At 54.4% G+C, this 13,972-nt stretch overlaps 1 protein-coding gene across 1 annotated transcript in view; it reads right to left on the bottom strand.

Moving 5' to 3' along the window:
* CDH23 (cadherin related 23) overlaps positions 1–13,972 on the bottom strand; it is a 443,685-nt gene that overhangs the window by 109,274 nt on the left and 320,439 nt on the right. The window contains exons 19-22 of the mRNA XM_029245124.1: positions 10,606–10,678; positions 8,589–8,705; positions 4,337–4,449; positions 2,822–2,929 (exon numbers count right to left, since the gene is read on the bottom strand). Coding sequence (XP_029100957.1) covers positions 2,822–2,929; positions 4,337–4,449; positions 8,589–8,705; positions 10,606–10,678 — 411 coding nt within the window. The remainder of the gene's footprint in view (positions 1–2,821; positions 2,930–4,336; positions 4,450–8,588; positions 8,706–10,605; positions 10,679–13,972) is intronic.

Genomic DNA, 13,972 nt, shown 5'->3' with positions numbered 1-13,972 from the left:
GTGTGTGTGTGTGTGTGTGTGTGTGTGTGTGTGTGTGTGTGTGTGTGCGTGTACGGTGGCTCTGAGAAGGGGGGCGGGAGATGAGTCAGGAGGTAGGCCAGTTTCTGTTCAAATATCACCTCCCCCTTGATGTCACCTCTGGGTTAGCTGTTCCCTGCCTGAAGCCCACTTTTCTCACACCCTACATCACCCAGGGCCGTTGTGAGGCCTTAGAAGGCCCCAGGGGGCCCCCTCAAAGGTATTACAATGTACCCATGTATATATGCGTACATACATTTCACGGCTATAAAATGTGAAAGAATTTTTATGACTATTCCTTTTGAAATTATTTTGCTATGACAAGCTCAGTGAATGTGGGCTTAATTTCTGCCATCCTAACAATCGTCACACATAACTGGGAATTCCAGAAAAGCAAGCCCACAATTTGTCCTCGCATGCAATGAAATGTTTACACACATTAAACGGCATCATTTCTAAGGTCGTCACAACATGTTCGGTGGATATTTAATATAACGAGCTTTAATTCTGATTCTGTTCTTTTCTTTCTGAAATTCTGAGTCATTAACATTTTTTTTTTTCAGGGCTCAAACACTACCGTGAATCACTGAAAAGCTGAAGTCCCCCATCCCTGTGGCTGCCCCAAGCTGGGGGAGGAACGGCCATATCCACTCTACACTGAGGGATGGACACACATGTCCATCTCCCCAGAGTTAAGGTGGGGCAGATCCTGTGGGCCAGGTGGGTCCAGTAAGGACTCTGGCTTTTACACAGGGTTAAGGTGGGAACCAGTGGTGGGTTTGAGCCTAGGAGTGACACCAAGCTCCCTGAAGGCAGAGAGGAAACTTGCTGCTTCCCATGCTCCTGCCAAGCACAGGGTCTGGCCCATAGTAGGTGCTCACTGAAGGTTTGTGGAGGTTTCCTGGGGAGTGAGGGGGCACTGGGCAGCAAGCCCCTGGCCCACTGTCCTTACATGCTCATGGCTCAGAGGATGTCAGGAAAGGCTGGCGACCCGGAGAAGGCTACCGGGGACCTGATCTGGGAACTGCCCAAGGCCAAGTGCAGTCCCAGCCGGGCCGAACTACTTTTTGCCTGGCAGGTGGACTCTCTAATAATGGCACCCCTGGTTGCTGTTCCATGCAGCCACATTCTCTCCTCAGTTCCCTCTGGGAGCAATTTCTCAGTCACGTAAAGCAAAGGTGAGAGTTGACCAGACAGGTGTTCACAGGTGAATACTCTGCCCCAGCTCTTGGGGTCTCTGGCGGGGGCTGTCCTAGTCTAGACCCTAGTGTACATGAGGTGGCAGCGGAGAGTGCCCATCGGATCTGTAGCCCTAGAGAGCACAGAGGAAACGGCCTAGCGGGGTGGTTGCCAAACCTGGCTCTGAGCTGGAAGGACTCTCCCAGTCTGGGGCTTTGAGAAAACACAGATTCCAGATCCCTACCCCGCCCCCCCTACCGCCGCCCTACAGGAATCCTTGCAAGGGGGACCCGCCCACGAGTCGAGAGTCATTCGGATTTTGAACTTGTACAAAGGAAGACAGGACAGATGTGATGGCCATCTCTCTCTCTCTCTGTCTCTGTCTCTGTCTCTCTCTCTGTCCTTCCTTCCTTCCAGGCTGACATCCTCTCCCATCTAGACCAGGTGGACCTTGTCACTACCGGCTGTGGTTGATGTGGTGTGGAGCAGGGAGGCTAGGCATCACCACCCCAAGGTTGCTTGCACTCAGTGTGGGGCAGCCTTCCTGGAGAGCTGGATATGAAAGTTACCATCTCTTCTCTCATCCCACCTGAGTTCTCCAGTTTTTCGGGACCTGGGCCACCTGTCAGAGCACCGCTGAGCCAACAGAGGGATAAAGGCCAGGTGGGACCTGGGTTTCAGTCCTGACACTATCTCTTACTATCTTACTAGCTCTGCGACCTTGGGCAAACCCCTCAAATGCTAACTCTCCATTTTCTCCATCATACAGTGGAAGCAAGGAATCCATCTGCCACACGGGACCACACATGCACAGCATCTGGCATGTCCCAGCAGGGTTGCCGTAATCTGTCAGGTTCATGTCTATCACAGGGCTGGCTGGCGTCTGTGGGGCCAGACATCTGGGGAGAAGCCTCCCTGAATGAGGCCAAATGGGGCACAAGTATGAGGGGGAAAAGAAAGCCTCACAAATGTGAATCCCAGAGCAGAGTGGATCGAGTGGGGTGCTCAAGCCTGGCTTTGCTCAGCTTCCTCAGGACTCTGCTCTCCCTTCTGGACGCCTTGAGGTTTTTGGCTGTGTCTCCCCTACCCTACCCTGAGTCACATTCCCTGCACGCAGCACACACAGGAGCCTGTGAAAACCTGGACCATCCCGTGCCAGAAAGTCCCTGAACTCTGAACCCCTTGCTGGGGCAGCCCTGGGCCAGCTGACCCAGGCCGATGGCTGCAGTGATGGAAGTGGTGAAGGAAGGCTCTGAGGGCAGAGCTGAAGCTTGCGCGATCTGAGCGGGGGATGGCAGGTTGGGGGCTCTCCTGAGGGGGTGGCCGGAGTCCTAGGGTCTCAGTCCTAAGGGTGGCTATGAGCTGAACCAGTCCTTGGGCTGCCTGTGCTCCTTTTGACAAAGCCCAGAGTCCACTGTCACTGAGGACTGTGTGAGGGCTTTCCCCCAACCTCTGACTACCTTTCACCATGCAAGAGAGCTTCTGGAACTCTGCTCCTAGAGCTGGCTCCAAGGGAAACATTAAGTCCATCAGCACCACACTGGCAGGTCCTTAGGGCTCACGTGGGAATGGCAGACACCCCGCGAAGGGCCGCCTAGCAGCTCTGCCTCCCACCGCCACTTACTGTGGTCACGTCAGAGTCTGGAGGGGTCATCTCCACCAGGTTGATGTAGTAGGGAGCGTCCTTCCATCTGGGGTGGTTGTCATTGATGTCCAGGAGGGTGATGTTCACCTGCAAAGCCACAAGGGGTGCTGTGGGACGCGCCTAGCTGAGTTGTGCGAGGACAGTGCCCACGCTGGGGGACACACTCAGATGCCTATGGGGCACCTTGGCATTAACTCCACCAGGTCCACCCGCTTTGGGGGCCTCGGGGCAGGGCCTGGGCTTTCAAGGACAGGAGGGAGCCAAGACCCTTCAGAGGGTTTAGGTGCTGTCCCATTAGGAGGCAGAGGAATGGATGCGACGACCCCTGAAATCGTTCCTGTGACTTGGGACTTGTTCTGTCCACCCCTAGTCTTGGCTGAAGGTGACCGACAGCATGCGGGAGGTTTGGGGTGGGGAACCTGATAGAATCCCTAGAGCTTCTCCCGTCAGTCTCAGCTATAAGCCAAGCAATTTCCCTGCTCACCTGCCACCCAGGTAAATTATTTATAGAGCTCTGAGTCTTATTAGCAGGGGCCTCCCATGACTGAATAGGGCCCTGGGGATTTTTCAGCCAAGTGCCTGGCCGAGTGATAGCAACCCCAGCTCCTCTGGCTGGGTCAGGATGGGGGTAGCTGCTGTGGGGGGGATGAGGACTAAAGGAGAGGTCAGGAGAGGGTTCCAGGTGGAGAGCAAATGAGGATAAGGAGGGGACCTGTCAGCTACTCTTCCTGTTTACTCTCCCACAGAGGGAATGTCTCACTCCCCTACCCTCTTCTGCAGCTAAGAGCTCAGTCAGGATCCTCAAATGGCTTTCCTCTAGCTTCCTACTCCTGGAGGCACCAAGGCCTTGGATGGGGCTCTGGGCCTTCCTGGGTCCTAATTGCTCATGGCAGGGAAACCTAGGCATCATTTCTCATCATCTCTTGCAAACCTAGGCTGCAAATGTAGGGGTGGGGTGGTAACAGGCTCCCAGAAACCCTCCAGGGCCCTGCTTCCTGCTCTGAGCCACTCTTCTGAGAGGAATACCTGTTCCGGCTTCTTGGCAGGTGCCAAGGCAGGAAGGGAACTATGGGGCTCATGCCTTCTTCCCAGCTGGTCTTTGGGGGCAGGAGAGAGAGTATTTGCTCCTCCGGAATGCCCCCATGTCCCAGGTGGGAACGCCTTATTTTTTTGGCCTCACTGTGTGGCTTGCAGGATCTTTCCTCACCAGGGATCAAACCCGTGCCCCCTGCAGTGGAAGCACAGCGTCCTAACTACTGGACCGCCAGGGAATTCCTGGGAATGTCTTTCTTCCCATAGCTGTGGAGGCCCCAGGGCTGGCCTTGGCTGACAATGAATTGGTACCTGCTACCCTCTCTCCACTCCCACAAGGCCTCACACTGCCTCAGGACACAAGCACCCAGGGGCCTAAGTGGTGCAAGCTGAAGATGAGCTGGGGGCAGCAGCCCGGCTGGCAAGTGGGGAGCTGGGGGCAGGGGAGGGCCAGGCACTCACAGTGGCGATGCCGGTTTTCTGGTTGTGGCCCACGCCCCCGTCCACTGCCCGTACGATGAGGATGTACTCAGACTTGGTTTCACGGTCCAGCAGGGAGGTGGTGGTAATTTCACCTGCAGGAGAGAGGGGTGCGTGAGAGAGGGTTTGGGTGAGCCAGGGAAGGATTGGGGAAGGAGGGAAAGAGCAAGTGTGCAAAAGAGAGACGCTTGCAAGATCCAGTGACCTCACTGCACATGTGTGAATGTACAGGTGTGCATGGGGGGGTGGTGAGATGGTGCTCACAGGAGAGAGGGCATAGCACCCATGCCTTGGGAACCCAAATCCCAGAGCTGGGCAGTATAACCCCGTGGGGAGGAGGTATTTTCAGATGTGGGAAAATCTAGGTTGATTATGGAGTTAGGGGCTGGAAAACAGGGCAGGAGGGACATTTGGCCTCAAGCTCAGTCACAAAGGACCTCTCACTTAGACTGCTGACATTACCTCACTGGCTTTATCAACTGGAACTAATTACCTAAATTCCCTGTGCTTCAGTTTCCTCACCTGGTTAAAAAGGAACAATAGTAGGGCCTACCTCATAGGGCTGTTATGGGATTAATTCACCTAATTTAGTTCTAAAGCTTAGAGCAGCACCTGGCACTGTTTATTCACATGGTCACAGAAATACAGCAACAGGACTGAAACACACCAAGTGCTTCACGCATGTTCCAACTTGCCGCTCATTCTAGATAGCTCAACCTACAGCACACTGAGATTTAACAGTTATAAAATAATTTCCTTAATTACCTTGTACGTGACATAATTATAATGCCTTGAATTTTCTTTAGTGTATAAACAAGTTATTCTATTAAATATAAACATTTAAAATAGACCATAATCTTCGTCAGCCTGTTTTGGGCTTTTCTTTGTATTTTGGTGTAATTAAAGTGTGGAAGTCATCTGGCAGTGGTGTGACGGTAAATGTTTGACAACTGGCTCCCCAAAGGAAAAAAAAATGGTATTTGCTGATTTCCATAGTTATAAATATTACCACCAGGGCCTTTTTTTTTTTTTTTTTTTTTTTGCAGTACGCAGACCTCTCACTGTTGTGGCCTCTCCCGTTGCGGAGCACAGGCTCCGGATGCACAGGCTCAGCGGCCATGGCGCACGGGCCGAGCCGCTCCGCGGCATGTGGGATCTTCCCGGGCCAGGGCACGAACCCGCGTCCCCTGCATCGGCAGGCGGACTCTCAACCACTGCGCCACCAGGGAAGCCCCCAGGGCCCATTTTAAGCTGCCCTCTTGATGGCATTGAAGCTGGAGTTGGGAAGAGGTGTATACAGTTGGCTCTCGTGAGTAGGTGTGAGCCAGCACAAGCCAGCTTCAGTACAGTACAGTAGCCAGGTCATCTACCATCGCACGTGGGCCACGGGAAAGAGCCGATGCTTTGAGGACAGTGAAGCCCAGATCTGAATTCTGATTATGGCCCTTTCCAGATACTTGGCCTTGGAAAAGTCACTTAATTTCTTTGAGCCTCAGTTTTCTCATGTGTAAAAGAGAGATTAGTATGCTTTCAAGTAAGAGCTTTGGAAGGATTCAATAACTCTAGGTGAAGTTCCCAACACTCAGAAAATGCTCATTTCCTTCCAAAGGACAGTGAGGGTTCTTCAAGGGCAGGGACTGTGTGCTATCCCCCTTGCCTGAGCTGTGTGACCTGGGGCAGGTTACTTAAATTCTTTGTGCTTGATTTATTCTACCATAAAATAAGGGAGTGGGGCCAGTGGTCCCTAGGACTCTTTCACTCTCAAATTTCCCTTCCTGCCATGCTGGCCTGTCTCTGGCCTGTGCAGGGTTGAGAAGGGAGCTGGGGGTGGTGCTAAAGCCAGGAACAAAAGCCTGACAAAGGTCTGCCCACAGAGCCACGCTCCTTGCTGGGGTGGTGTCAGTTAATTGGCAGCGTGAGGAAGAAGTTAAGCTCTAAGGGCTTCCCTGGTGGCACAGTGGTTGAGAGTCTGCCTGCCGATGCAGGGGACATGGGTTCGTGTCCCGGTCCGGGAAGATCCCACATGCCGCGGAGCGGCTGGGCCTGTGAGCCATGGCCGCTGAGCCTGCGCGTCCGGAGCCTGTGCTCCGCAACGGGAGAGGCCACAGCAGTGAGAGGCCCGCGTACCGCAAAAAAAAAAAAAAAAAAAAAGAAAGAAATTAAGCTCTAAAAAGTTTTAAACATGAACTTGTTGGCATGATAGATGGCTCCTCCTGTCTGGGAAATTAGATCCAATTAAGGCCACCTTTCTGGAGCAGGCCTGGCTAATTTGACCAAGGTGCTCAGAGGAAAACGCTTACACCTTTAGAGCTGAAGGAGCTGTGTTAAGGCAGCAAGAAAATGTCCATGTCATTATTAAAGGCCCCGGGGTGGAGATGGAGTCCCTGACTGGGAAGGCTGGGTAGGTGCTGAAAGGTCAGTGTGCCCGCCATTGTATCTGGGGGTGGCACGCGGCTCTCCACGGCTTTATAGAATGGAGTGTTGAAAGTGTGGGCTCTGGAGTTGGAAGTTCAGGCTCTGCGAGTCCTCAGTCAAGTGACTTTAACCTCTCCTATGCTTCAGTTTCCTTGTATGGAAAATGGGGTTGCTGTGAGGCTAGTACCTGCCTCAGAGTGGCGGTGATGCTGGTCAGAGCACTTAGAACAGTGCTGAGCACGCAGTTAATATTCGTTAACGATATTCCTCTGAGCTCCCTAGAAACGTTGGCTCGCTGAGGGTGGAGGCTCCTGAGAGCAGGGAGGGAGGCACCTGTATTGTCAGAGGTGGAAAGGGAGGCTCAGGATAGCCCTGGGTGTGTTCAGTCTTTGTACACGTCAGCACCAGCCACCTGCTCCCCAAGCTTCCAGGAAAGGGGGATGAAAGAGAGATTGCAGGCAGACTTTGAGCAGGGAGGCATGAATAACAGGAAGACTCGATGCCCTGCTGGGCCACCGATCACCTGTGGCAGGGATGGCCAGTCTTCGTCAAGGATTCCTGCTCCCCTCCCAGGCCAGAATGATTGCTGGGGAGGGGCTGCCAGGCCAGGGACTATGATGTTCCCCAAGCCTTCCTTGCATCTAGGTGGGGCCATTGCTTGGTTCTGGCCAACAGGATGTGGGCACAAGTGATGTATGTTACCTCCAGGCCTGACCCATAAACATCTCCTTGCACAAGACCCCATGTTCCCTTTTCCTTTCTGCAGTGACCTTGGAGCCACAACATGGAAGGGGCCTGGGTCCCAGAATCATCATGTGGAAGATTGTCCCCTGAACACAGCATCGGACTGCTGTGTAAGTTAGAATTTCTATTTGTGCTAAGCCACTGAGGTTTCAGGGTTTGCCTGTTTGGCATCTACAAGTTCCCTTACCCAATGCACAAGTGGGTACTTGGAAGTGGGGAGTCTTGCATGCCCACTAAGCTGACTGGGAACCCTGTGAGGGTGACACCATGTCTTATTCCATCCTGTTCCCCAGCATAGCACCTGGAGGGGAACAGGCCCCCACTGATATCTGAATGAAGGTATGAATGAATAACGGGGGCCTCCCATTCCTTCCCAGCTTCTTTTAGAAGGCTGGGTTCTCTTATTGCTATTTTCTGCACCACTTCCCTCCCTGCCTCAAGGAGGAGAGAAAGCTAGAGGGAGGCATATGGAGAAAGGAGGAAGAAAGGAGAGTTACATGGGCTGAGCAAGGAGCTGGGAATGGGGGCCCCAGGGTGAAAAGACCAAAGAAAATAATGGTAATAACCTAACTTTGTTAGCACTTACTACATGCCAGGGACTACTCTGAGTTCTCTATAATGGCCCACTGAATTCACACAACAGCCCTGATCTGCACATCCTCTGTAGGTGGGGAACTTAGGCACACACCATGTTAGGAAGAGGAGCCAGGATTCAAGAATGAGGTCTGCAGGTGAGGAGGGAGACACTTAGGCTTGCAGAAAGCTATCCCTGAAGAGCAGTGTGTTAGCCAGATACTGGTAAAATGGAACACATTTTAAACATAACAGGGCTCTTCATCACTGAAAGACATTCTCTGGTGAATGGATGAATGTTGTGATTTTTTGTGTGTGGGGTAAGCTCAGTAATCTCACACAAATGCGTATTTCAGGGATAAAACCAGGTGCTCAAAGCAGACTTGCTCAGAAACACGGGCCTCCTGTGAAAGGGAGGAGACGCTGGCCCAGAGGCCGGTCCCCAGGCTGAGGACAGAGCGTCAGCCTGAGGTGCAGAGGACGAGGGCCACAGGGGGCTCACCTGAGCGGGCGTTGATCCGAAACTGGAAGGAGCCCTCCAAGGAGTAGATGATGGACTCCTGACCGTACTCCCGGGAGCGGTCCAGGTCCGTGGCATTCAGGAAGAGCACCGTGGCTCCTTGCGGGAGACAAAAGGAGTGGGCTGCTGCTCACCGTGGGCTCACAGCCCCAGGCTCCGGGGGCAGGATGGGGGCACAGGCCCAAGGGGAAGGAGCCCTCAGGAGGTAGGAAGCCTGCCGCTGGGGAGACCCAGGGATGAGAGTGGGCTCAACCGCCTGTTCCCGTGGCCCAGGTTCCTGGGCTGTGCGGGGACAAGGCTCCATGGGAGGGGGTGGAGCCTGGGATGGATCCGGTCCTCCCCCTCTGTCCCCCCGACTCAGTCCTGGTCCAGCCTCAGAGGGTGCACCACCACCCCACCCCATCCCTCCCTGCCTGGTCACCATATTAAATATGCCCAGATGGACCAGCTTTGACTTTGACTCAAAAAGAAATGAAGCTCCATATTAAATGACTCTACATTTATTGCATTCAATTCTGGTCTTATTTTACCTTGATCACAAGGAGAATTTATCAGGGTTTTTATTTTCTCCTTCATGTCCGGTTAAGGCCCTCACCTTCATTTCCATCTCTGTGAAATCCTGGGTCAGGGGGCCAGCCTTGCCAGCTGCCTGGCCAGACTCTGAGGGCAGTGTGTCTTGTAGCCGTGCCTGCCAAGGCACTCAGCCCCCGCCTGCCACCCAGCTGCCAGCTCTGGCAGGGTGGCGAGGAGGGTCAGTGTGTGGCCTTCTAGAGTCACCACAGCCAGGCTGGAATCTGGTAGCACCTCTGGCAACTGCCTTAACTTGTCTGAGCCTTAGCTTCTTCCTCTGTTAAATGGGTCTAACTGTAAAGCCCAACTTGTGGGGTTGTTGGCGAGGATCCCAAAGGATAAAACACGCGGGGCACAGGCCTGGCCCACGGTAGCTCCCACCGAACTGCAGACCATGGTTACTATTATGCTGATGGATCAATAGTCCCAGGGGGCGTGAGGGGCCAGGCAGGGGGCTGTGGACAGTCAGGTCATTCTGGGCCTCTCCAGGTAGCCGTGGGGCCTCTGATCTGACTCTCAGTCCTGTCCTGAGCAGGACAGGTACCTTGGCCCTGACACACTCCTTTATCCCAGCATACTCAACTTGGAAGAGGACTAAATGCCATGATGAAGGTCTCTCCTTGTCAGAGGCTCTGGGGGTGATGGGGAGTGCGGGGGGCTGCTTCAGAGTGATATTCTCCAGTGGATGCCTGAGACTGGGATGGGTAAAGGTGGGCTGGGCACAGTCTGGCACCTGCCCAGCAAATCATCAGATACCAGGAAGGTACCTGAAGGTTCTCTTTAGAAGGCCCTGTGATGCCAGGGAAGGTTACCTCTGAGTTCACTGTCCCTGATTCCTCCAGCTGCTGCAGCAATTCCTGATATGAGAGTTTCCCCCACAGAACGTCCACTCTGGGTGTAAGGGTGAAGCTTCCGGCCTGCCCTGAGGACACAGCAGGTCCCCTGGAACCTGAGTGTGGAGCTGGTGGCCCTGGGTCTGCAAGCTGGGCCCTGGCGCTTGAGACAGCCCAGGGAGGAGCCTCCCGTTCTCGTCCTCACCTAGGAACACATGCCATCCTCCAAGGTGACCCCTTCGGCCACTATGGGCCCTGGGACCGGCCTCATAGCCCCGTAAACTCAGAACTCTTTGCATACTCTCGTTTAACCAAGGTTGCTGAATTAATCATTCATCATTATTCTCTTCCCTGCAGGAAAACTAGCTGCAGGGGAGCAGGGACCAAGTGCCTAGCCGAGCAACTGCACACAGTAGGTGCTCTGTAAAGAACTGTGGGCTGGCAGACAACTGGACATCTCCAGAGGTTCCACCTGTCATTGGGAAACACAGGGAGGGCACGGGCCTCTGGCGATCGTGTGCAAGGTCAGGTTTTCATGCCGTCGGCGCCATGCCTGCTGGCCTCCCGCCTTCGCGCCTCCCCAGCCCAGGCCGTACCTGCCATGATGTTCTCCACCACGGATACGAAGTAGGCAGGCTTGCTGAAGGTGGGAGGGTTGTCGTTCTCATCCTGGAACAGAAGAGAGACACGTTGCAGGAGCCAGGGAGGCATTCGGGGCTGGTCGGCATCGCAGGCTGGCACCGAGGAGCTCTGGCCTCAATGTATAACCAGAGCCAGGTGGGGTGTCACAGGGTGGCCAGGTGGCCCCCTAGCTGGGCTACAGTTCAAGGTGGCAGGATAGGCTTTGGGGAAACATGTGGGGTCAGGAAGGGACAGTGATGGCCGGAGAGATGGAGAATGAAGACAGCAGCTGGGACTGCCCGGGACTCCCAGCTCCCCTGGTTCTCCCTGCCGGTCTCTCGGCTGAACTCCGAGCTCCCTCCAGTTCTTGCACCCACACTCGGACCTTCCCATCCAGCTCCGCCAAGGTGACAGTGGAAGGTTCTAGGAACCCTCCTATCTTCTGCCTTCTAGAAACGAAGGGAGAAAGGAGTACCTCAATCCTGAAGTATGCAGTGGCAGGCAGGGGCAGGTGGCTCCCAGAGCCTGAATTCTAGACCCTTCTGCACACACACAAGAACAACAGCTCCTCCACCCGCCTGGGCAAACCCAGCCCACCACAACCAGCTGCGGTTCTAGAGCAATCCCTCCTCTGGCCCAGCCCTCACAAGTGGCCAGGGGATGCTGCTGGATCTACGGGCCAAGCCAGCAGGGTGGGCCAGGGACACAGCCTCCGCCTCCGCCTGCAGCTGCTCCACAATCAGGAGACTTTCCTACCCTTTACGACTGTCTCGTCCTCACCAACTGTTTCTGCGGTCACTCCACAAGAGTTCCTCCCTGCTCCCCTCTTGGAGGAAGCCTCGCTGGCCCACCTGACTGAGCACCTCCTCCCCTTTCCCCAAAAGCCCAGCATGGAGCTCGGAGGTCAGACTGGGTCGCAGCCCCCGGGGGAGTCTGAAGGCTTCAGTTCTCAGCCATGCAGGCTCCCAGGGCCTCCCTCCCCCAAGCACTGGGAGCCCCCTGAGAGGAAGGTCCCTGTAGCGAGTCACTCACTTCTGGCTGAGCACGTATGAAGAAGGAGGCGGCCTGACCGCAACCTTGTAAATCAACTATACTTCAGTAAAACGAATTTAAACAAAATTTAAAGAAGAAGGAGGTGGCCCGGTGTCTGGTTGCCCACCCCGTGGGACTTTAGAGAATCCCATCGTGCCGGGACTGTGGGTGGAGGAACGCTCTTCTTCTCCCATCTGGCCCCTGGCTCTGGACCAAACACTGGTTCCCGCTGACCTGTCCCTCTCTCCAGCCTCAGAGAACTGGCAGTGTGAGGCCCCAGCCCATGTCTGATGCCCCAGCAGCACGCCTGGGCATCCCTGGTGTGGGCACAAGTGCCTTAAATATACACGTATGTATCTATTTAAGCCTTCTGCTTGGCTGCACGGAACGGCGCAGAGAATGTCAGTGACAGAGCATGAGGCAGAAACTTATTAGCGGTGATATTTCCCTGGACCCTGGCGCTGCATTCACTATTAGTTCTAATTCAGTGGCTCCCTCTACAAAAGCTTATTGTCCCCTAATGGGAAATCTACAAACCGAGTTTGACTTCTTTATTAAAAACCAACAAGCAGTGGATGAAAAGGAATCACCTGGCTCCGCTGGCCTTTTCAAGTGTGGTCCTTAGACACAAGTGACTACACCATCCCAAAACACTGCTCAAGAGATGATGTTCACTCACAGTCAAGGGGGCACTTTGTTGCCAGATCCGCCCTGCTGCCGCGGGCAAGGGCAGACCTGGAAGGGGAGCGCAGGGTTCCTGCCTACCCGCATGACAGCTTTGAGGAAATCTGAAAACGGCGCCCCTTCCGTGGGGCTGAGGTGGCTCCAGGCCAGGGCACATGCTGGCTTTTGCTGAGAGGGGAGCGAGGTGGACTCCTGCCCCCACCTGCCTCTGCACATGGAGCCCCCGCTCCCCGGTATCTGCGGGGAAGGCTGAGGCTGCTCATCACTCTTTTATTCCCAGCGGATAAAAGGTTAGTTCTGTCCCTGGGCCATCCACCTCCTGCTCTGGCTACATGTGACGGGTTGAGGCAAAAAGAGAAAGAGGCACTCCCCAGGTCCCTTCCTTAAGTGACCACAGGTTGGGACGTGGGCTGGGGTTCGGGGCAGTCCCTGGGTTTCAAGATACCACGAGGGCGGATCTTCGAAGGCCTTGCTACTCTAAGTGTGATCCCCTGACCAGAAGTATCAGCGTCTCCTGGGAGCACGTTAGAAATGCAGAGCTTCAGCTCTTTCCCCAGACGCACCAAATAAGAATTTGCATTTTAAGAAGAGGCCCAGGGAATCCATGTGAACTTTGGCGCACACTGGTCTCAGTCACCTGAAGACTGGGATATCCAAGCCTCCAAGCCTAGGGCTGTGGTGGAAAGAACGTGAACCTAGGAGTCACACAGGTCAGGATTCAAATCCTAGCTTATTAGGATTGGAAGTAAATTCAAATGCCACTTACTAGCCAGAAAGTGAGGAAGGCACTGGTGACCTTGTACCACCTTATGTTCCCTCCCTGAGCCTCATCTGCTGAGTGGGATTGAGAGACACTGTGTAACATGAAAGCAGTTGGCACAGTATGGAGCTAGAGACGTTTTAACTTCCGTTTGGTCAATTCTGCCTGCCCATCTCTGGGTGGTGTGGAACACCTCAACTCATTTCCCCAAACCTCCCCTACTCTCATCCTCTTTCACTTCCATTTCCCTAAAGCCTAGAGAGGGTCCTTCTCTGCCCAGCTGAGTTGTCTGGAATTCCCTTTGCACCAGAGAGCCTGGCGCACGCATGCTGATCTGTCCTATATGCTGGGACGACGGCCCATCTTACCGGAGCCAGGTACCACCTGCAGGATCACATTTAATCTTCCCAATAGCATGAGGCAGTACCATGAGTGTCCCCATTCTGTAGATCAGGACACTGAGGCTCAGAGAGGACAAGAACCACAGGTCACATGGCTACAGGGTGGCAGAGCTGGGTTTCAAAGCCATACGCCTCCCAAGCTGTGCTCCTCCCTCTATTCACAGTGTCCCTTTGTGGGGGGAGCAGGATTCACAGTCGCCTTCATATCCCCCCAGGACCTTCTACTGCACCGCGCACACAGGAGGAATTCACTGCTTGCTTGAGTAGAGCAAGATTCTGGTTGAAAGTGATGGGGGATGGGGGTGGGCGTCGGTCAGGGTTATAAGTGTGGCCAGGGTTAGCGGGGGGTTGGGGGCTGGGGTCAGGGTTGGGGCCATGTGGGGACGAATACCAGGACTTGTCCAGGATTAGCAGGGAGCGTACTCTGCTTCTCTGCTATCACCCTCGGCATTTCACGGCGGGACG

This window comes from Monodon monoceros, unplaced genomic scaffold (genome assembly GCF_005190385.1).
Source record: "Monodon monoceros isolate NGI ecotype Baffin Bay Population unplaced genomic scaffold, NGI_Narwhal_1 Super_Scaffold_4, whole genome shotgun sequence".
Classification (NCBI taxonomy): domain Eukaryota; kingdom Metazoa; phylum Chordata; class Mammalia; order Artiodactyla; family Monodontidae; genus Monodon; species Monodon monoceros.
The sequence above is the reverse complement of the archived record's forward strand: the minus strand, read 5'-3'. Positions and strand labels throughout refer to the sequence as shown.